This window comes from Pyxicephalus adspersus, chromosome 10 (genome assembly GCF_032062135.1).
Source record: "Pyxicephalus adspersus chromosome 10, UCB_Pads_2.0, whole genome shotgun sequence".
Lineage (NCBI taxonomy): Eukaryota > Metazoa > Chordata > Amphibia > Anura > Pyxicephalidae > Pyxicephalus > Pyxicephalus adspersus.
In genome coordinates, this window is record NC_092867.1 from 7,021,428 (window position 1) to 7,042,461 (window position 21,034).

At 39.0% G+C, this 21,034-nt stretch overlaps 1 protein-coding gene across 2 annotated transcripts in view; it reads left to right on the top strand.

The window, feature by feature from the left end:
• SCNN1A (sodium channel epithelial 1 subunit alpha) overlaps positions 1–21,034 on the top strand; it is a 51,555-nt gene that overhangs the window by 18,741 nt on the left and 11,780 nt on the right. The window contains exons 1-9 of one of the 2 annotated variants that reach the window (XM_072423846.1): positions 1,462–1,607; positions 1,702–2,010; positions 3,141–3,408; positions 5,623–5,813; positions 7,306–7,412; positions 8,762–8,925; positions 11,390–11,488; positions 14,506–14,623; positions 16,313–16,391. In XM_072423846.1, coding sequence (XP_072279947.1) covers positions 1,703–2,010; positions 3,141–3,408; positions 5,623–5,813; positions 7,306–7,412; positions 8,762–8,925; positions 11,390–11,488; positions 14,506–14,623; positions 16,313–16,391 — 1,334 coding nt within the window. In that variant the 5' untranslated portion in view covers positions 1,462–1,607; position 1,702. Of the gene's footprint in view, positions 1–1,461; positions 1,608–1,701; positions 2,011–3,140; positions 3,409–5,622; positions 5,814–7,305; positions 7,413–8,761; positions 8,926–11,389; positions 11,489–14,505; positions 14,624–16,312; positions 16,392–21,034 lie in introns of those variants that run through there. The other variant, XM_072423845.1, reaches the window with a different exon arrangement.

Here is a 21,034-nt window from a genome sequence, read left to right on the forward strand (position 1 = left end):
CAGGACAGAAGGTGAAGGTAAAATTTTCCAAAGGCCAAGTCAGGTCTAAGTCCCCACCAAATGTGGAGAACATTCCATTAACCTTGGTGGAATCACCATCTCGCTGGCCCCAAATGCTGCGTAATACTGATTGGTAGATTACGGACATCAATATTTGTGGCTTCACTAGCAAGAGGGAAATTTCATGAAGACTAGCAAGAAGTCTTTTAGTGTTCCTGGTGCTGGCGATACATAGCCAAAGTCAAGATCTCCCATGGCCCAATGACCTCCAATGGTCACCCAAGGTTCTCACATAGCTCTTTTAGAACCTCATTTTGCAACAAGTTTTATCCAGAATTGAAAAAAAAGTTTTTGGCTTGGCATCCCAGATTCACTGGCTGCCTCCAGGTCTTGTATAGAATTTCATTAGGCTGGCACCGGTCTACAGGCATTTTCTTTGGAAATAAGAACTTTAATTAGCCTAGGTAACTGGGCACTAAAGGAACTGTGTCTTGAAAATGCATTGTAGAACAACAGAACATACGTTAAATAACACACCATGGAGGATCATATCTTCTAGACATAAATTTTACACACAACATATGAATGTGACCTAGGAACTGCTGCAGCTACAAAACAGCAAGCCAGCCACCCATTTAATTACAATTATTGAGATCCTGTTAGACGAGATTTACAATTGTCACTACTGTATTTTTCCACTGTGCAGGTTAAGCACTGGGTTGTTGATGAGCTGTTGTTTCTCACCCTCCTATGCAAGCAATGAATACCCTTAAAGGTGTGAATTCCACAAAGACAAAATGCACTCACATAAAAATAATGATTTGGAGCTCACCAAACCTTGCATGGCCTTTTCCCCTTAATCAACATTTAACTTTTAAAAAAAAATGTTATTTTTCTATTACGTAACTTGTTCTACACCCAGTACAGAGACTTCACTTGGTCTCTGCCCAGATCAGTTGATGGGAAGGACTAACAGGGCACAAGAATGCACAATATTTTCAATTTTTTTTAATATAGTATTTGTTACAATTTTAATAATAAAGCAAAGTTCACCAACCACTTTATGTGATCACTATAGCTGGCTGATCAAATGTTCAGGAGCAACATTGGTTGGTCTTAGATGGGTATGGAAGACTGGAGCTGATAGCAGATTCTAAGAACTAAGAACACACACATTTAAATGTTCCTAGTTCCTAGTTCTTACCGGGAAAATCATTTAACATTATGTTAAATGGCAACATGCGAGGCCAAAAAAAAAATTGTTGAAGAAATGTTTTTTAAGTCAAGAGTATTATCAGTAAGTAAAGATAATATGTGTTACCCATAGAGGAAATGCAATGTCCTGTACGATTTAAAGAAAGGACATGACATGGCTCAAAACGTAATCAGGATCTCCCTCTTAGCTTTTCGTTTTTTTCTTTCAATTCGTTGAACTTCATTTACTTAAAGCATCTGCTTCAAAGCATTAGTATAGCCACAGTAAGGCCATACTACTGATTCAAAAATGGACCCTTTCGTCTCATAAGTTTGCAAAATTATATAGAAAACACTTCCACATTTTCTGAATTCTGTTGGAATGACGTGTCATATCATGACCTACAAATTGGGTATAGACAGTTGTTTGGGTTTATTATTTTTTAGGTTCTACCTTCAAACGTCATTAAGAAATAAATTCATACAAATATCTATTTGTGTCTCCAGGATGGCTGAGGAGGAGAAGAATGAGAAGGAAGGTCTCATTGAGTTCTATTCATCCTACCGGGAACTCTTTGAGTTCTTTTGCAACAACACCACTATTCATGGAGCCATCCGGCTGGTATGTTCCCGAAACAACCGCATGAAAACCGCCTTTTGGCTCGTCTTGTTTCTGGTCACCTTTGGTCTGATGTACTGGCAGTTCGGACTTCTCTTCGGGCAATATTTTAGTTATCCAGTGAGCATTAATCTCAACATCAACTCGGACAGATTGCTTTTCCCAGCCGTGACTGTGTGCACCTTGAACCCTTACAGGTAAGGATAACCATTTTGTTTGTCCATTAATGAACCAATTACTCCTTTGGGATTTTTCTTGTGAGATAAAGAAAACCCTGATGTAGTTAAAGTCTTAAAGACCAAAATTTTAATTGTAATTAGGAGATTGGACCACTTTTCTGTCTTTGTTAGGGAAATTGCCTTTATTTCTTATCTCAATGTCACAACAACTGAAAATAAATCTCTCCAAAAAAGGGGAAACCTCATTTTAGCTCCCTCTAGAATAGGTGACTGCTTGAAAGATTTGCCCCAATCTCCTGTTTTGGTGATAACTGTAGCATTTTAAATGTCACATTACTTTCTGATCTGGTCACCAGGGCAAATGCTATTGATTCCCCACCACCAAGGCAAATTCAATTGACTCCCCACCACTTTCTGTCCCAATAACAATGGCCATGAATCTATAACACCAACATGTGTCACACTATCCAACATAGTCCAGAGCCACATGAAGAACATATAAACTCCATGCATATAGAGTCTTGCTTTATATTTAGACCTTGCTAATCAAGAGTGCTAGCCACAGTCCTCCAAAGGCTGACATTGCTGCTTCTCACTTGGCAGGTATTCATTTTAGGTGACCAGTCTTGGATTTCTCCTGGTCCCAGTGGTGTTTAGTAGGGTTGAGGTCAATTTTCTGTGTAGTCCACTCAAAATCCTCCACATCAAGCTCACCAAAAGCCAATTTTGTACACAGGGGTGCAGTCATGCAAAAACAGAAGATGGCTCTCCCCAAACTGTTATGACCAGATTATTAGTACCAGAACCCTTTGCTGGAAACACCTGAACTTATTTGGGGGAGGAGGTCAGCACACTTTTGGCCATGTGGTAGGTAGTCAGGTGGCCACTTACGTTTTACCATTTAGTGTACACTGGAAGTGAACAAAAATATGTTTTACCCTCCCCATAGGCCACTCTATTATTGTAGACACAAGTCTTTATAATTCCTTAAACTTTGCAAAAAAATCAAAAACATCAATCAATATTCAATATTTTCCTTTGCATCTTTTTGAATAAATATTTTATTTTTCCTGGTGTCTAAATTGTAATTACTGGCAGAATTTCCTATGCTGTCCAACTTGTTTACCTTGCGCTATCTCTCCCTCCAGGTACCATGCTATTCTGGATGACTTGGATCAGCTGGATAGAGACACCCAACAGCTTTTATACAGCCTCTATCGTTACAATGTGACTGGGGTGCAAGGCAGAATCCCAACAAACAGGAGAAGACGCCAAGCCAGGGAACCACTTCCGTTTCCTCTCGAGAAGGTTCCAATTAAAGGAAATGTTCACAGGGTGCTCCGAAGTGCAGATGCCAGTAATGATGGAGAAAACATGCCAGTAAATCGCCAAGACTGGAATATAGGTTTCAAACTGGTAAGTGTGCTTGTCAAAAGTCCATTTTTATTCTATGCTAATCATATCATAATCACACTGCACTGGGTTATAATATTAAAATGTGAGTAAAGTGGCCCCATTCTCTATACCAGTGTTTCTCAACCAGGGTTCCTCCAAAGGTTGTTAGGGATTCGTTGAGCCATGAGCAATTTGTACCTCTCAGATCAGTTTAGGATACACCAATGATGTTTTTGGCTATCTGTAGGGTGACATTCTTTCCAATGACAAGCAATGTGAGAGGCATTCCTCCTATTGACCACCTCAATATTATATTGTGAGCTGTGGATATAGTTATTATAGCCGGGAAGGCCTGAAAGTTATATCAAGGGTTCCCCTATGTAAAAAGGTTAAGGCAGCTCTATACTGTGGTCAAAAAGACAGGCAGTGAGCAGAGGACTAGTTACATTATGGCTCGTGGTCTCCCTGCAGCTGATCTATTCCCCATGCTTTGTTCTGCACTGTATCTCCTTGGCATGGTGGCCATCTTGGTAGAAGCAGAGCTTAGCTTCTTCATGTTGAAAGCCTCAAAGCACAGATTACAGTAAAGTAAATATAAAATAAACTTCAAAGAGGGAGATGAGCTGCACTGTATCTCACACCAGATCACCTGGGACAACCAGCAACCATAGTGCCTTAGGTGATCTCACACCGCAGATATACTATATTCTATGAGACTGTAGGTACAGGGGTACCTGGGAATATCAGATGGAAGATTCATGTGAACGTTCCTAATGCACCCATGAACTTGTGAAAAATGCTTAAACACCGTCTCATTTTAGAACTCAACCATGCAACCACAAAGCTTATTGTGACAGTAAAATGTTTGGGTGAAACTTATCATTTCAAGAAGGAGCTTGCGATGAATGTAGAAGAAGTAGGAGCTTCTGGTCCTGTGCATGATTTGGAGATATCTCATAAGTCCTGCAGTTTGCTTATGAGGTAGTCATATGCTTAGCAAGCTCAGTTGAGTTCTCATATAATATGTTTTCTAGTGACTATCTTTTTCTTTACAGTTTTCATAGTTACTCAACTAACAAGTTAGTATTTAGTCATTTAGATACAATGATTCGTTATAGGAGGTCTCCCAGGGACAGATAGAAAGTGAAAGAGTTATGAAGTTTCAGACAATAAAACAGATAACAGTTTTATGGCTTTGACATGCTTTTCACTGCAAACTGCAATCTGGGAATCTACGGTCCGGGTGGCTTTTGACACACTTTTCAGAAGTACATAGTAAAAATATATGAAAGATAATGTCTGCAAGAACTCAGACTATTAGTTCCCAGTCAATCATAATTCAGGTCAAGGGTTGGCCTGGGTATTTCAGGTGAAGGCAAGAGTTTTTCCTTTGCTACTACTTCTCTACATGTGTTTTGTTCACATAAAAAAAGTAATGCAAAAACAGCTAAAAAGACAAATATAAATCAGAAGGTGATTTAAAAGAGTTTCAAAAGCATCTGTATACTCAATTGTATACATGATACAACTTGTGTAGTTAAAACTGATTTCTACTGGCACATATGATCTATCCACAATCTATAATCTAATCGAACCTATAAAATTTGTCTTTTATGATCAGTAAATTCCAAGTTATTTAAGTGTACACTTTTCCTGTAGATAAAACAGTAGAATAGGCTCCCAAAAGTTGTCCTTTAAGGAATGTGTGGATCCGCTTCACTGCACTTTAATGATGTATTTAGATGAAGCAACTTTTATTGTTATATGATCAATATGTGCCTGACTGAACTCTCCATTGTAAATGACTAAGACATCAGATGTTGGATGGAATGTGCCATTACCGGATAGACTTCAACTTCTTATGACAACCTATAGCTATAAATATAATACAAAATCTGTGACCAAAGGTGAAGATAACTGAATGTTGATATGAAGATCACAAGATATTATTTGGCTTTTCCACCCCTATGATGTTTGTTTATCATTGATGCACTGCAAATTGCACAACAATTTATGAGAAATATGTAAAAATTCAGGTTAATTAGAGCTGTCCATGAAATATTATTAGTAAAAAATAGTATAGGGATTGCAGTGAATGGATTTATGTATTTTAGTCTAATGTTTGGGATGAAATAGTTAGAGTTTGATGGACAATTTGAAGAGTGTTTCTTGAGAATGTCCTATGGATCTGGAGCTTCCACTATCCTGCAGTCTAAGTTTCTTTTTTCCCCACAGTGTAATGACACAGGAGGTGATTGCTTCTACCAGACATACAGCTCAGGGGTGGACGCTGTTCGGGAGTGGTATCGCTTCCAGTATATCAATATCCTGGCCCGATTGCCTAAGAATGGTGATATCAAGGAAGAGCAACTGCAGAACTTCATCTTTGCTTGTCGGTTTAACGAGGAACACTGCATGCAAACTGGGTAAGTGTTATTCTTAAAAAATGTAGATTATGGCCCATGCAGCTATGCAACCAACTAAGTGGTAGTGTGGAATACGGCCTTATTGTAAAACCTTCTATGCATGAGCAGGGCATTCTTGATTTTCACAGAATATATCTCACACAAGATAGTTGTTGTCATTGGGTTAGAGCTATAGCAGAAAACACATTTCACTTTTTTGTTTTTTGAAATAACTTAACAGAACATCAGTTTTATGGTAATAATATGCATCTTTTACAGAAAGAGTCATCAGCCCTGTGTAAGCTTATATCAGGGTAGCTAATCAGTTCACCACTGTTAAATAAGGGCAGAAACTACCTTAATGTTCTACAATGAGAAACTGCTGGTGTTGGGTTCTTGGTGTTGGCCCAGCACAGTTACATGGCTGGAGACAACAGTCCTCGGTCCTACGTAAGCTTATTTATCCTCTCATGTTCGCATTGATTTCCCATAGTCTTTGGTGCAGCATAGTCCTATTGGGATGAAGAAAGGGCTCCCAACCCTGTGTAAGCTACTTCCCCTCTTCTCCATATTGTAATATTATTGGTATTTGTTCAACATGGTACAAAGAAAGTCCACAGTCCTTTATAAGACCTCTTAATCCCATATGGCACCTCTGGTGCTTGATGATTGGTTCAGTGTGGTCACATGGTGGAGCCAAAAGTACTAAGCCCTACCTAAACCTAATCATCTTTCTATTGATTGGTCCAGAGCTCTATCAGTAAATTACCTCTACTCTCTTCTTATGTGACCTTGTTGGAAATTTGTCCAGCACAGTCACATGAGAAGAGGAGGGTTCTTAGCCCTATGCCAGATCACTGCTTTACCTCTCATATGGCAGTACTGATGTCTGGTGGTTGATCCAATGCTATGAACCAAGGCAGGGAGAGAGTCCTCAGCCCCGTTTAAGCTAGCTCTACTGCAATGTGGCAAATCCCATGCACGTTATATAGTCCACCACTGTCATATGGAAAAAGGGAGGAGTTCATCATCTATGTGTAAACCCCAAGTCATGACTTTTTCCTCTTCTGGCAACCAAATAAACTGGACACTGGACAACAAAAGAAAAGTAGGTAGCAGCCAGCAGTCCCGGTTAAACCAAAAGAAAAGTAAACCAAATAGTTTGACCTACATGGGCAAAACACGGGTTTACCTAATCGGTTTACAGCGAGATCAGAAAACCATTCATTTTCTGTGTTCAGTCTTTTAAAGACACCACCTGCCAGTTTCAGGGGAAGAAGCAGTTGGATGCATTCAATTAGTTAAATTCTAATTTTCCTCTCCTCTATAAGGTAAGCCAACACTATGTCTTCCTCTATTCCCCCTTCCTCCTCCATAGGCATAAATGCTCATACGATCCTTGTTTATAAGTAGTTTTAGCTTTGTCCACACTTGCCCCATGGTAATAATCCAATGTTGTAATTCTATTTGTTTGTATACCTACAAATAAATATATTTCTTTCTTTGAATACAGGAACTACTCACATTTCCACCACCCCATCTATGGAAACTGCTACACATTCAACCACAACCACTCTGAAAGTGAAACATGGAGCTCTTCTATGCCTGGGATAAAAAATGGTCAGTTGTTTGTTCTACAACACCAAAATAGCTAAAATGAAAAGAAACCTTGTTACCGAAGACATTTTTTTAAATTTTTAAAGTTTATCGCCAGACAGTTGTTCATTTGTCTGTTTGTAGGTAGATCATTGCATTGACCTCCTCACTTTTTGTCTGTCTTGATCCTGCCATTACATTTCAATACTTACCATTTCTGAGAGAAAACTTTCCCAACCAGGGCTCCATGGAACACTAGGGTTCATCCAGAGTTTGGTAGGGGTTCCTTGAGCAATGGACAATTTTAAGTGACACCAATGATCATTTTGGACTTATCTGTAAGGGTAACATTCTTCCCAGTGGTCAACAATGTAAGAGACATTTTTCCAATTATTCACCACATTGATAAACTGTGAGTTGTGGATATAATAATTATAGCACTTAAATAATTTTAGACCTAAAAGTTATTTTAAGGGGTCCCCCCATGGCAAAATGGTCAAAAAACATTGACCTAGCCAATTGTCCTAGAAAACCATTTTGAGTGACTGTTGATATTTCCCCATACTTCCTGTCCATACAGGAAGGAACAAGTAATTTCACCATTGTGGACACAAGCATGAATCCAACAGATTGGGCAAGAATTGGGCAGGATTTGGCAAGTTCTTTATTGCTGATGGTTTAGACTTTAGATGGACTTTCACGCTTGAATTTGGGTGATCCAGCAAGCTTAAAAGAAGCTTCTTAAAATATTTTGCTAATATTTGGCAAATGTTTTCAACTCTGGACCAGATCCATTTCTCAGTCTTTTTTAATGTTTCTCAACCAAGGTTCTATGGGATTCCTTAAACAGTGAGCAGTTTGAAACTGAGGTAAGATTAATCAACACCAATTGTCTTTTTAGATATCCGTAAGAGTGACATTTTTCCCAATGGCCGATGCTGATGTACTATGAGCGGATATATTTATCTGGGTTCCTGAAATCTGAAAGTTCCCCTATTATAAAAAAAGAAACAATATTCTATCTTCTCCAGCCCTAGCGAGCTTTAACAAATCATGACCATTGGATCCATGACTTTGACTCTTGTGTTTAGTTGGGCCTCAACAGGGACTGTGGCACACATACTATATGCCAGGAAAGGGATCATCAGAACCATGGTAAAAAAAAAAAAAACTCAAGAGGAGGTCACAAGTAAGTATTTGCCCACAGAAAATTCTCTAGTGAGGGTCCATAAAAGACTGCTCTGTATTTTTTTTTCTTTAATGATATCCCAATATCTTATCTTTACATAATGTTGGCATTTATAACAGTAAGTCAAATGTTATTGATTGCTAAGCCTAGTACACTGATTTAATATTTCCCCCTATCTTTGTAGGTTTAACACTTGTCCTGCGCACTGAGCAGCAGGACTACATTCCACTCCTGTCCTCCGTTGCAGGGGCACGTGTACTGGTTCATGGCCACAATGAACCGGCGTTCATGGATGATAGTGGTTTTAACATTCAGCCCGGAGTGGAGACCTCCATTTCCATGAGAAAGGTAAAATTGAAGGGAAAACTGACAAAAACAAAATGTGAGATAGATATGCTTTGTGAATAGCTATCCACCTGTTTCTGCGTTTTGGTTCTGGATGAACAATTTGGAGGAACAATTATGGCTTTGTCAACTTTAGGACACCTACCAGAAATCAGAAGCTCACTTGTTGCACCATTATGATTCAATTATGGACATGTCCAAATCTATACACAGTGCTATGAGTTAGATTTGTGTTTTAGTATTAGTCTTGGTGGTTTTGGAACTAACTGATGGAGAACCTCTGCACTATGAGAGACACAAAAGATGCATCAAAAGCTGTGTATTGATCCCCCATCTACACCCAAATTAGCTACCATAATCATCGGACTCCATATTGCCCTGTTTACATGCTCTTTTTTGTTGTTCCAGGGTGGTATCTCCAGTTGGTCACAGCATTACCCATCTAGTGGGGTCATTATTGGGTTTATCACTTACATCATTTGTGTAAATATTGTACCCAGTTCCAGAGAAGGCAATCTCTATTCACTGACCAGACCAATTGTTTCACTCAGACCATGCTTCGATTGCCTGATGGTTTGCCTTGCTGCCATACTTGGATATGGGTTAAGGTTCCTTCTCCCTGTAGGTCCTCTTGGAAATGCATTTGCCTGGAGGGCAATATTAGAAAATAAAAAGGGTAGAGCAGCTGAATTCAATATAATGCAGAAACCAGGAGTTCTCTTCTCTTCTCTTTGCTTTCTCCCACCACATTGGGTCACTGTCTGGCCTCTTTTCCTTTTTCTGTATACTTCCCCCATCATTCTTCTTACACAAAAGATTTTTTAGAAGCACATACTATTGTGTTACCTGCAAATTTACCAAAATTGAAAAAATGGCCTTTTTCTGAAAAGTATGTGGAAAACAGAATAGCATGCAGCATGCAGTATCTGTTTTCCAGATTTCTTTAATTCACAGAGCAGGACCTTAGTTAGGCACCTACAAAGGAGAAAAGAGAACAAAATGCTGTAAGCACCCTTGAAATATTGATAAATAAAACTAGCTTCCTTGAACAGACAAAAGCTTTGATTGTAGTTACAAAATCTGCAGTTTGTGTCATGGACCTTGTTCCTTCTTTTTTCCATACATCCTATAGAACTGCCAACAAACTGTTGAAAAGTTCCTTAACATACAATAAGCCAGCACAAATGTATCCAACCTATTGGATTTTCCTATTCTTATTCTTATTCTTGTTTCTTGGATTTGTGATGACATGTAAATACATCTGCTTTCACTAAGATTACATTAGGTGATAAGTAATGTGGTTTCAAATACTCATCAATGGGCTTGTAGATAAACTTCAACTTCCCACAAAACCACATTACTGGGAGCTGACTAAAACCTAAATGATATTATCTGAAAGTGAAAAAAAATGCAAAAAATGCACCATTCCACCACGCTTTTTGTAATAGGAAAGTTTAGAGTGATGTCTCGTCATATTAGATAGATGCTGATGGTTTATATTGGTTACCAATTTGGGCTTGTGCAAAATGTTGGTTTGACCACATGAAGAGAGCAAGCAGTTGGCAGACATATATGAAATAAAAGCTTCTTATACAGGGCTTCCCTTTACTTTCAGAAGCCAAGCAGTACAAAATGGAGGAGTATAGGTTGCATGGGCAAGTTTACTTTAAAGCTAAACTCCAGGCTAAAAAAATATAGACCTTTGCAGTAACCGAACATGACACCACTCATGTACATTGCACTTTCTGGTTATAAAGACCAGTCAATGCTGCTCTTCCTTTTGCAGGGTGACTGGCCTTGTACCTCCTATAGATTTCAACAGACAGTCTGTAGGAGGACCTACTGGGTTCCCCACTCATTTCTCGAACTATTTGTAGCCCAGTGATATTTCCGCTCTACTTTCACTTTTATAATATTTTAATTGCAAGGCATTTGGCACAAAAATTCTGTATGTATTGTATTGTATTTGACACACATATTCTGCATTTTGTAGCTAATAAAGTGGAACTAAACTTTAAAAATAAAAACAGGCGATATCCCTTCTGCAATAAAATACCTTTACCTGCCCGATTGCAATTTTTTAAATACATTCACCTGTCTCCATTACATTTTGATTGGCAAGCCCGCCTGACCCATTCTGCAAAATCTGATATGGGTTTGAGGGCAAATTATTTGAAGGCATGCTTCATGAACCAAATACCTTATTTTACAGGTTTTAAAGGTGGACCCATTACACCACAAAGAAGAACTGAGTCCAGGACATATACAGAACTATTGTCTGTGCAAAGAGCAATAATGATGTATAGACAATGGCAACTCATACCAACCAATGGGATTGCAATTTTATATATTTAGGGCAGATAAACCAATAAAAATACTGATTGGTTGAGCTGAGTTGCAGTGGTGCACAGGTATCTTGCTCATATATTAATGAACCAAAAAAATGAATTTTATTTCTGTTTTCGAGGAAACAATCAGCCGTCTAGGTGGAGACTACAGCGATTGTTCTGAAGATGGCAGCGATGTTGAAGTGAAAAATTTATTTAACAGTGTATATACTCAGCAGGTAACAGATTTCAATAAATTATTATTTAAAGGTATTTAAGTCAGAGCAATGATAAAAAATTTTGATTGTTGGTCCATCTTGACCCATTTATGCTCACCTTCCTGATGTACCATGATTATTTGGTGAAAGAAAGTTCTATGTAGATCTGTTTCAGAGCTTGGATTCGGAGTGATAAGAGCACCAAACCAATAGTAAGCCCACATCAACATCACTATTTCATCATTGGGCAGAACACAATACATGTTTCGGTGGTGTAAAACATTTTCCTCTTCATCAGGGTTTGAGTATTGCACATTGAAGTGTGAATGAGACATTTGCCATCTCAGCCTCTCTGGAGAAATCTCTATTATTGCTGTTCAGATAATTACATGCAATATTCAAGTGATTTTCGCCCTGATGACTGGCGAGTGTTCTAATAATCCAAATGCCTTCACAATTTAATGAAGTATTAAGTCAATTTGGACAAACTCACACTTGTTTTTTTTTACTTTGTATCCACTTTTTTTTTTTTTTGGAACCCCAGCCTTGTTTGAAATGCAACCCAAGCAGGGTCACAGAGTTCTAGGGTTGGATGGACCATATTGTCCCTGGGATAAAAGACAGAAGGTCACATGCTATTAAAATGTTATATTTTTAGATTTTTTGTATTGGGGTGTGCAGTGTTTAGCGCTCCTTAACAAGCGGTAATATGTATTTATGTAAGGCATGATCTCAATGGACCCTAGAAAAAGCAAGGGAGGTCTGGCCTGGAACTTATTTAAACCCACCTTCACAGGCTACCTATGTTAAACTGGTGACCCTTAGTGGAGAAATTTCACAATTCAGCTATCCATTGGTGTGGGATCCTTTGTCAATGGCAACTGATGAGCATTTTATTGCTTCATGTTCCATATGGTCACAGCACTGGGCGGAGGGGGTCTTTCAGCTCCAACTCCCTTGGTCATATGACCGAATGCTACCTATACTAAATGGGCTTGTTTTTTTTTTAAACAGACCAATGTTTATCTTGCATAATCCTTGGTTGGCAGAGTAGGGTAGAATCCCATTCCATGGTACCCCAACTATTACCGTACCATAACCGTACCATTATTAAGCCACTCGTACTCTAGTCTGATGCCTGGTCTCTTAGTTAACAGCCCCTTAGTTGTATTAGCTCCACAGGCCAAGGTTTTTGCAGTCCTCCTGTGGAACTATTGCACAAAGCTTGGTGCAGTTGGGTGTATAGATGATCTTGAAAAATTATTAGGTGCTGCAATAGTTAGAATTCAGACACACAGATTACTCAGTTCTGCTTTTAAAATTGTTCCTTGTAAGTTCACTTTAAACACATATAGTGGTTTTTGCTGACTTCCTCCTTCCTAGTTATGATTTTACTGTGTTTCCTTTAAATTCAGATCTACATCAAGGCTTGTGTAATAATCCCATGATCCCACTTTCCGGTTCATTTACTTCCTTTTCTTTTTTTGGGTTGTCTCCAAACCGTAGATTTATTAAAAATAGACAAATAATGCAAGAAAACAAAAAATAATGCCAAGTCAGGATGATTTTCATTGAGATTTAATCTCTAGGCAAACCTTTTATTATGGATGAGAAAGTTTAAATTTCTGCAGTGTTTGGGTTTGTGGCCCATATTGTTTCAGAACAATCTCTTTAGCCACAAGGCAAGGATTGAACTTGTCATTTAAAAAAGGGTCTCCTACTATTCTAGACAGAACCTCACGTGGCTAATTTTCATGTCTGCACGCTGTCTCTGTTATGTCATGCTTGCTGTTTCCATCCTTGCACCGAGTTCCAGAGCTTCTACACCTACTTTGCCTATTATGATGGGTACACCCACTATGAAGGGTTGTAGGCCCATTATGAAGGGTTCGTACATTTCCTGTCATGGGTTCCTGAGTCTGTACACCTGTAATGCCCACCATGAATGGTTCCCACCTGTCTTGTCCCATGTTCCTTGGACTGTACATCTGTTGTGCTTACTATAATGGGTTCCCACCTTTCCTCTCCTGAGTTGTTGGCCCTGTAAATCTCCTATGCCAATTATGAGGGGTTCTCAACTTTAGAATATCTCACCGCTGAGGTGTAACACCCAAAGTGTAGACTAAGCCCACCAGGCTCCACCTATAGCTATAATTCCACTTTTGGATTGACTGGGACTCAAATCCAACCCAACAATCTCTGTTACAATTGAACCCAGTTTATGTATTTACATAATTCGAATGGTTGCAAATATCCATTGGTGACCCTACCAACCAGTCATGTATTACCTTCCATTCTCATACCTGCAAATGAGAGCTGAAACATGTGATCTGCCTCCTGTCGGTCATCTTTCTTTTTGTCTCTGATTCCAGAGTCTTAAGTGAATTTATAGAATTGAAAAACAGCTGAACTGGACCAGTACTTAAGCCCATGCTACAACGGTGATTTTGTACCAGTGAGTGGTAGCCGTTTTTCATGCTAGAAAATGAATTGCAGCCAATGACACAATGCTTCCAGGCAACTATCCCTAATTGTTTTTCTGCACCATGTGTGGCCCATTTACAGAATCACCAGGCTCAGTAGCTACTTGTTTTATCCAACACAATTACTGGGGAACATCATGTTGCACCAGCAATTTATAGCTGCATAAACAAGCATTGTATATAGCTACAAAAGCAAATTTGCATTCGGCTGCAAATAATTATTACACAAACAGAGAGCTGTAACAAGCGTTGGATAACTACAAATTGGACATTACCCTGTACTACAGTGCACCACAGAGCATTCCATGTGCATTATTTTAGACTACTCCTATTGCCTTCTACTGTACATATGGGTGCCATTTAAAATGCAGGACACAGCAATGTTCTATAGTTTGCATTATAGTAAAGTATTTTAGTGGACTGTTGCAAGGTATTGTTGCAAATTCAGCTATCAAATTAAAGACTTCTTTTCCAGACATGACAATCTGAAGAAAACTAAAAATGTGATCTTCTTGTGACGCTTATCATTTGTACACTGTCATTGTTTTCTCCCAGGTCTGCGTCCGCTCCTGTTTTCAAGCAGAGATGGTGAAACGTTGCGGCTGCGCCTACGCCTTTTATCCGCTGCCAGAGGGAGCTGAGTTTTGTGATTACAAGAAGCAGAAAAGTTGGGGTAAGATTGTGGATATGGCATACCACAGGCCATTGTGTGCTCACTGGGAGATTAAATACACACTGACACATCCGGAGGAGTGCTGGGAAATCTCTCAAGTTCCTGTATTACTGTAGATGAGTACGTGTAGAAAACGTGCCTGCAAGTCCAGAGAAAACAGGAACCCCGGAGGGAACCAAATCGTGGGCCTTAAGAGCTTGAAGGAAAGAGGAACTTTAAGACTTATTAAATCTGCCCTCCAACCTTCCCTTTATTAAATCTGCCTTTCTGACTTCACTTTATTAAATCTGCCCTCCAGCCTTCCCATAAGTTTTGCACAGTTCTACTGAAAACACTTTGATTTCATTGAGCTTCACAATGAGCTTCTAAAGAATCTGCAGTAAATCAGAGCCCAACTCATTTCCAGGGTGGAAGACTTCCAGCAACATCTAGTCCTTTCCTCTCCAGCATGACTGTCCCTTGCCCATCCATTTCATTAAATATATTTTGTGAAGGTTTTAACACATTAACACATTTCCTGCCCCTACAGACACAACAGGAAGCAGAAATCACACCTTAACTGTCTCCATTGAAAGACATGGGGGTCAAGAAGCCAAATAAACATCACATAAAAAAATTGGTTAAACTCCAAGCAAACCACTAAAAAGCAAAATAGCAGAATAAGTATTGCATTATCTCACAAAGGATCTGTAATTCTGTAATGGTTCTTCTACAATGCAACAAACTTACCTGCCTGATTTCAAGCTTCCAATAAAAATGCTGAGATGCACACATGTACCTTGGCGTATGATGCCTGGATATAAGGGCATACGCACAGGAGTTATGCTATACCGGGGTGGCCAATCAAGATGGCAGACCAACGAAGAAGGGGGGCAGGTGAATGTATTTAAAAGAATTGTGATCAGGCAGGTAAGGTTTTTTTTTTTTTAATGCAGTAGGGACATCACTTGTCCTATTCTGCCTGGTTGCAGTGTTTTGTTTTAGAGTTCAATTTCTCTTTAATTGTATACAGTATATATGTAATTAGTGAGAAAGAGAGTTCTGCTTTGGCATTAAAGTAACCTAATCTTTTTCAAACACAGACAAAGATGAATCATTTGAGCCGGGCTGGAGGAGGTCGGCACATCCCTTTGCTTCAGGCACAGGAAATTTCAGCTTATGCATTTTCTGCCTAAAAAAGTAGAAGTTATACATAAAAAGCTTGTGGTTTACAGAGCTCACACCAGTTAATGACCCATTGCAGTGAATCCACCTTTAGTTGATCCATGGTGCATTAGGAATCCCTTCTTATACATTAAAAAATGAAACACAAATAAAACATTGGTGTTTAAAAATATGACCTAAATAGATTGTTTCCTTCTAATGCAAACCTATGCTAAGAATATGATGAGGTTTGATATATTCCTCCAAACTGACAGTTTTCATTTACTTCAACGGTGATGTGTTTTAGTTGGCTAATGCAATTAAAAAATGGCATGAATGGGTCTTTAAATTAATTTGTGGTGTTATAATCTCATTTGTACATACTTGCTTTTCCATATTTTTGTTCCTCTATTATCATAAAGAAGATTTGCGAATGAGCCAGTAGAGGGGGCTAATATTAACTTCAATTTTCGTTCATGTGTTTATGCAAAACAGATTGTACATGAATTTTAAGTCTTATATATTGTTTTTTTTTTTTGTTAACAGGTCACTGTTACTATAGACTAAGTAACAAATTCAACTCAGATGATTTGGGCTGTTTCACCAAATGCCGCAAGCCTTGCCTGTAAGTACCCCAGTATGGAGAGTCTATATGTGCGTTGTGTCTCCACGTAATTCTTATTCTTTATAAAATGGAGGATGTTTTCTACGACTGGGCAATATTCCACTGCTGGTACCTACCCTGACAGCAAGTGATACATTGCAGGATCTGATGCCAGTAAGATGTTTTTACAGGCACTGGTTATAGGAGTGGGCTGAGCCAGGCAGGTAATTTACTAGCTAAGTAGTAGAACTAGAACTAGACCTCTAGCCTGGTGAATATTAGTCATAAGTAATGCAATCTACCTTGACTGAAGGAACACAAGTGGTCTCCACCAATCAATGGTCCACAGGTGGATTAAAAAAAAAACTTTGGTAAGCCTACAACATTTTATTTCTAGGTCCTCTGATGAACCCATTGCTCTTGCTGCTTTTCAAAAAACACCACTGTGTCAACAAAACTATGCCCTCTGTTGGGTCTTTCTTGCTTCCAATGTTGGGTCTCAGGTCCCCAATCCAACTTGCTCCTAATACAATCTTGGGGATTGCCACCTCACTTAGTCAGTAATTGTCTGGCCCAGGTTCACTGGAAACCCTCCAAAAACACACACATTTTAATTGCAATGTTAGTGAACTGAGAACATCTTGACTTGGAAATTAGGCACAACATTTCATGTAGAAAAATAGCTTGGAGCTTTATTAACATTAACCAAATAAAAGAATCTCCCAAATTTCCCAAATAGTTCAGTGTCGCACCTTATAAAAGTATAGTATCCAATGGTCCCTTCTTGGATACCATAAATGAATACACTTCCGGGTTTCTGTCCCCAGGAAAAGGACCCACTTCTTAACTCAAGCTCCACTATGAGGCCCACTATGAGGCCCACTGGTCTCTAGCTATGCCCCTGCCCACAATGTTATAAAAGGCATTATGTGGGATCAAAATATTCATTACGGATCATGGGTTCAGGGCTCCTGGTAGGTGCAGTATAATTTATTTATTATCAGCTTGAGCTATATTTTCTCCTGGTAGAGTTAGTTTTCCCATAAAGGTAACATGTCAAAAGCTCAGGGGAATCAGAGCAGAGAAGAAAATAGGAAAAAGTAAATGCCTTGAGTGAACACAAGCAAAGGTATATGTAGCTCAAGGTATATGCATATTTTATCTCCTGTTGGTCCCTTGTCCTTGTTTCTCCTTGGTTCTTGGGTTAAAATGGGTGGCCCTACAAATAAATAGCAAATTTGTCAGAGGCCAAGGTCAAACTTTTTTTTTAAATTTTCATCTATTTACTATTTATTTCCATTGGTTGACACTGAACCAAACCTATAAAAAAAGTTTTGTATTAGTTCTTTATTTTGGAGACACTGTGACAAAACAATTATGACGCAAACATTTCCCAACCTACAGGCGCATCTGCTGTTCTGTAAAAGAGCTACTCAAATTTCCAACCTCACATGACTTCATATTTCAGGAAGTTTTTGCAAGTTTTTATATTCTTACTTAACTTCTTCCCGTTTCATGTGACCTTCATAAACTGTCCACTACTGCAAAAAATTTTTTTTTTTACTTTTTAATAGTCTGGTAAGAGGGTAAAACCCCTGTCAGGTTGTTTTGGGGATATTCAAGCTTTGCCCCCCCTGGAGAAATTTACCCTATGGTACCACTGTCCAACATTGTTTAAGTGGTACTTGACTCCATTATGCCTTTTGAAGATTTACCTTACCTATACCCCCCTCAGCTTTGGAAGATGTGTACTGCTTCATGTTTTATATATGAAGGGACTGTCCCTGAGTTCATCAAATCTGGACAATGGTATTACAACACCCCAATTTATTCATAAGCCTTAATTCTGAACCCAACCCTCCTTGCCCCCTTATATATGAGTCTGGACCAGTGTTTCTGAACCAGGATTCCTCAAGAAGTTGCTAGAGGTTCATGAGCAATGAGCAGGGTGTTCTTCTCCCTAGCCAGCAATGTAAGAGTCATTCTTCCTACAGACCATCACACTAATGTTCTGTAAGCTGTGGATAAAGTTTATATAGCAGAGGTTCCCCAAAGACCTGGAAGTTTTTCCAAGGGTTTCCACCATGTTTAAAAGATTGAGAAACCCTGGTTTGGAGGATCTCTCTCAGCAAGAGTGTATTTTGCACACATATTTTAGTTCAGCTGGCTTGGTGATAGCAAGATCCACTTTGGGAATGTAAAGAACTACATGAGACGCATTTTTATCTGTGAGAACTTTATTGCATTGATCTTAAATCATAATAAATTTTACATTAAGGACTGAAAGGCCAGCAGTCCCCACCTGACACCAGTACCCCAATCTAACGTCTTCACCCTTAGTAAGCCCACATTCAGCCTTGGGAGACTGGTTGTGTCTCCCTGAACATGGTTGCCCCAAGGACGTAATGCACAAAGAATAATGTCTGAGGATGGGCTGGCAGCAGACCAGGGGCCCAAAGATTAAGCAGCAGAAGAACTTCAAGGCCAATCCAGAGTACAAAGCCAAAGTCACACACGGGTCATCATCCACCAAATGATGTACAGAGGGAGTAGGCACAAGGCAGAGATCGGTTGAGGCTGCATATAATCAATGGCTCAGGAACAAGCAATGGCCAGCAACCATAAATACCTCAAGAAAATCTCCTGCACAGATTAGCCCAGCTAAACACTACAACAGGCACTGCAATTAGAGAGCAGAAAGGCTATATGGCAGCATGGGATTGATCAGGAACATTCTGCTAATCAACTGCAGCACTACTCCAAATTCCCTACAGCTGTGCAGTCTCAGTACAGGGGATAAAGGGAAACAAGGATGCTGCAACCAACAGAGCACTAATTCCTAGAACTCCTCTGCTGCAATAAGCGCCACTGCCTGAGGGAATAGGCTGGGCACGCTCTACTACAGTGGGACACGGCCCAGGATTGTTGGCCAGAAGAGCGTCTCCTAACAATAACAGCCCTGGCTTGATTGTACATTCAATGGCTCTTTAAGTAGTGACTTAGGCTTATAAGAGTCCCTGGATAGTATTGGTATTGGTCCCGGAGAGTGGTACCCTCCAACCTGGCTTTCCCTCATCCCATGGAGTCTTGTAATTCCACATCTCTCAGGTGCCAGTCACTGTGCATCCTTTCTCAAATTAGGATCCCCTTATGCAGATATCTATCATTTAAATTATATTTATGTTTGTTTCTGTTTCAAACTAGTTTTTTTCTTCTTCCCTTTATTGTTCATTTTTCCCTTTGTAATGATCTAAAACTAAAATCGTACTTCAAAAAAAAAAAAAAACTCAATAAATATGTAAAAGAATTTGTAAATTCATCCTAAAGACTAAAATTTGCCAAAAGGTAGGGTACCTTTGGGTCAAAAATTCATTATAAATCTTTTTTTGCACAACAATTCTCAATCAATATTCTTTCCTTTTCCAGTTTCCAATGTCCATAATTTTTGCCCATATAGCATCAATAGTTTCTAGTAGTGTAAAACCACAATTTTGGTAGTAAAAACAGAACTTTTGGAGAATTTATCTGAAATGTGTGAATTCCTTAAAAATCAAAACCAGCCTTTTTCTGCTTTCACTACATATAACATGGACGATTACTGCCGGTAATTTGCCAGGAAAATATCTGCAATGACTTGTCATAGCTTCTTGCCTACGCGTGTCAGTAATTCCTCACTAACTGTGATTCATCCTCCATCTGCCAGGCTCACATCTGCCAGCTCCCCGGGCTGGCCCTTTGCCTTATTCTGAGCATTTTACACATCCTTATAAATGCCTAAATCTATATATTTTACATTCCAGTGTAAGTTGCTTTTTCATTTTTCAACGAATAAATTAATTAATTTGAATGAATAATGAATAATTAATTAACTACAAAAAAGATTTAGCAAATTATTATAAGCAGAAGAAACATACTATGGGGTCTATTGATAGAGCAGTGAGCCTGACATTCACCATTCTCTGGTGTTGCATCTGCCAGGTCCATGCATTTTTAATGGTCCATGATTGATGCTCCACCAGATCATGTTTGGTGAATGTCAGATTCACTGCTTAATAAACTGACTCCTATGCCTCTACTGTTATAAAGCTTCATACCTTCGCAGTACAAAGTTTACAGTGCGGCAGGATGAATGAACTCCATGAGTTACAATATCCTGAGCTTGCAAATCAAGATGGCTAAAGATGCCAAATCTCGGTGGAAGATGCCAGCTCTGGGGAGAGAGCACATCTCAGAAGCAGAGGTGGGTATTTCTGCTTTAAATGTTACTTGTCCATAGGGATATTTGTAAGTCTTTAATTTTGCATTTTCCTCATTTATTGTAAAAAGCCCATGGTGTACAGATCTCAGTAGCTCAAAATGAAATTTCCCCACATAGGAGACAGAGGGGAATGACTTCCATTGTCAAACATCCAGTTGGTCCAAGGTTTTGGGCAGACACAAAGTGTATGTATAGTCAATACTATTTTTTAAATTTTGTGTAGAGTAGGGGATTTTATAGAGTGTTTTAAATACTTTTAGTGTCCCATGGAGATATTTAACCCATCTTTTTGTCCCATTAACCATTTTCAAAGAAACCCAAAATTACACTGCCTGTTTTTTTTAGTTGCTTTGGAAAAAAAATTAAAAGAGGTTACAATGAGCCTGGGTTTTCCAAAACTTCTGTA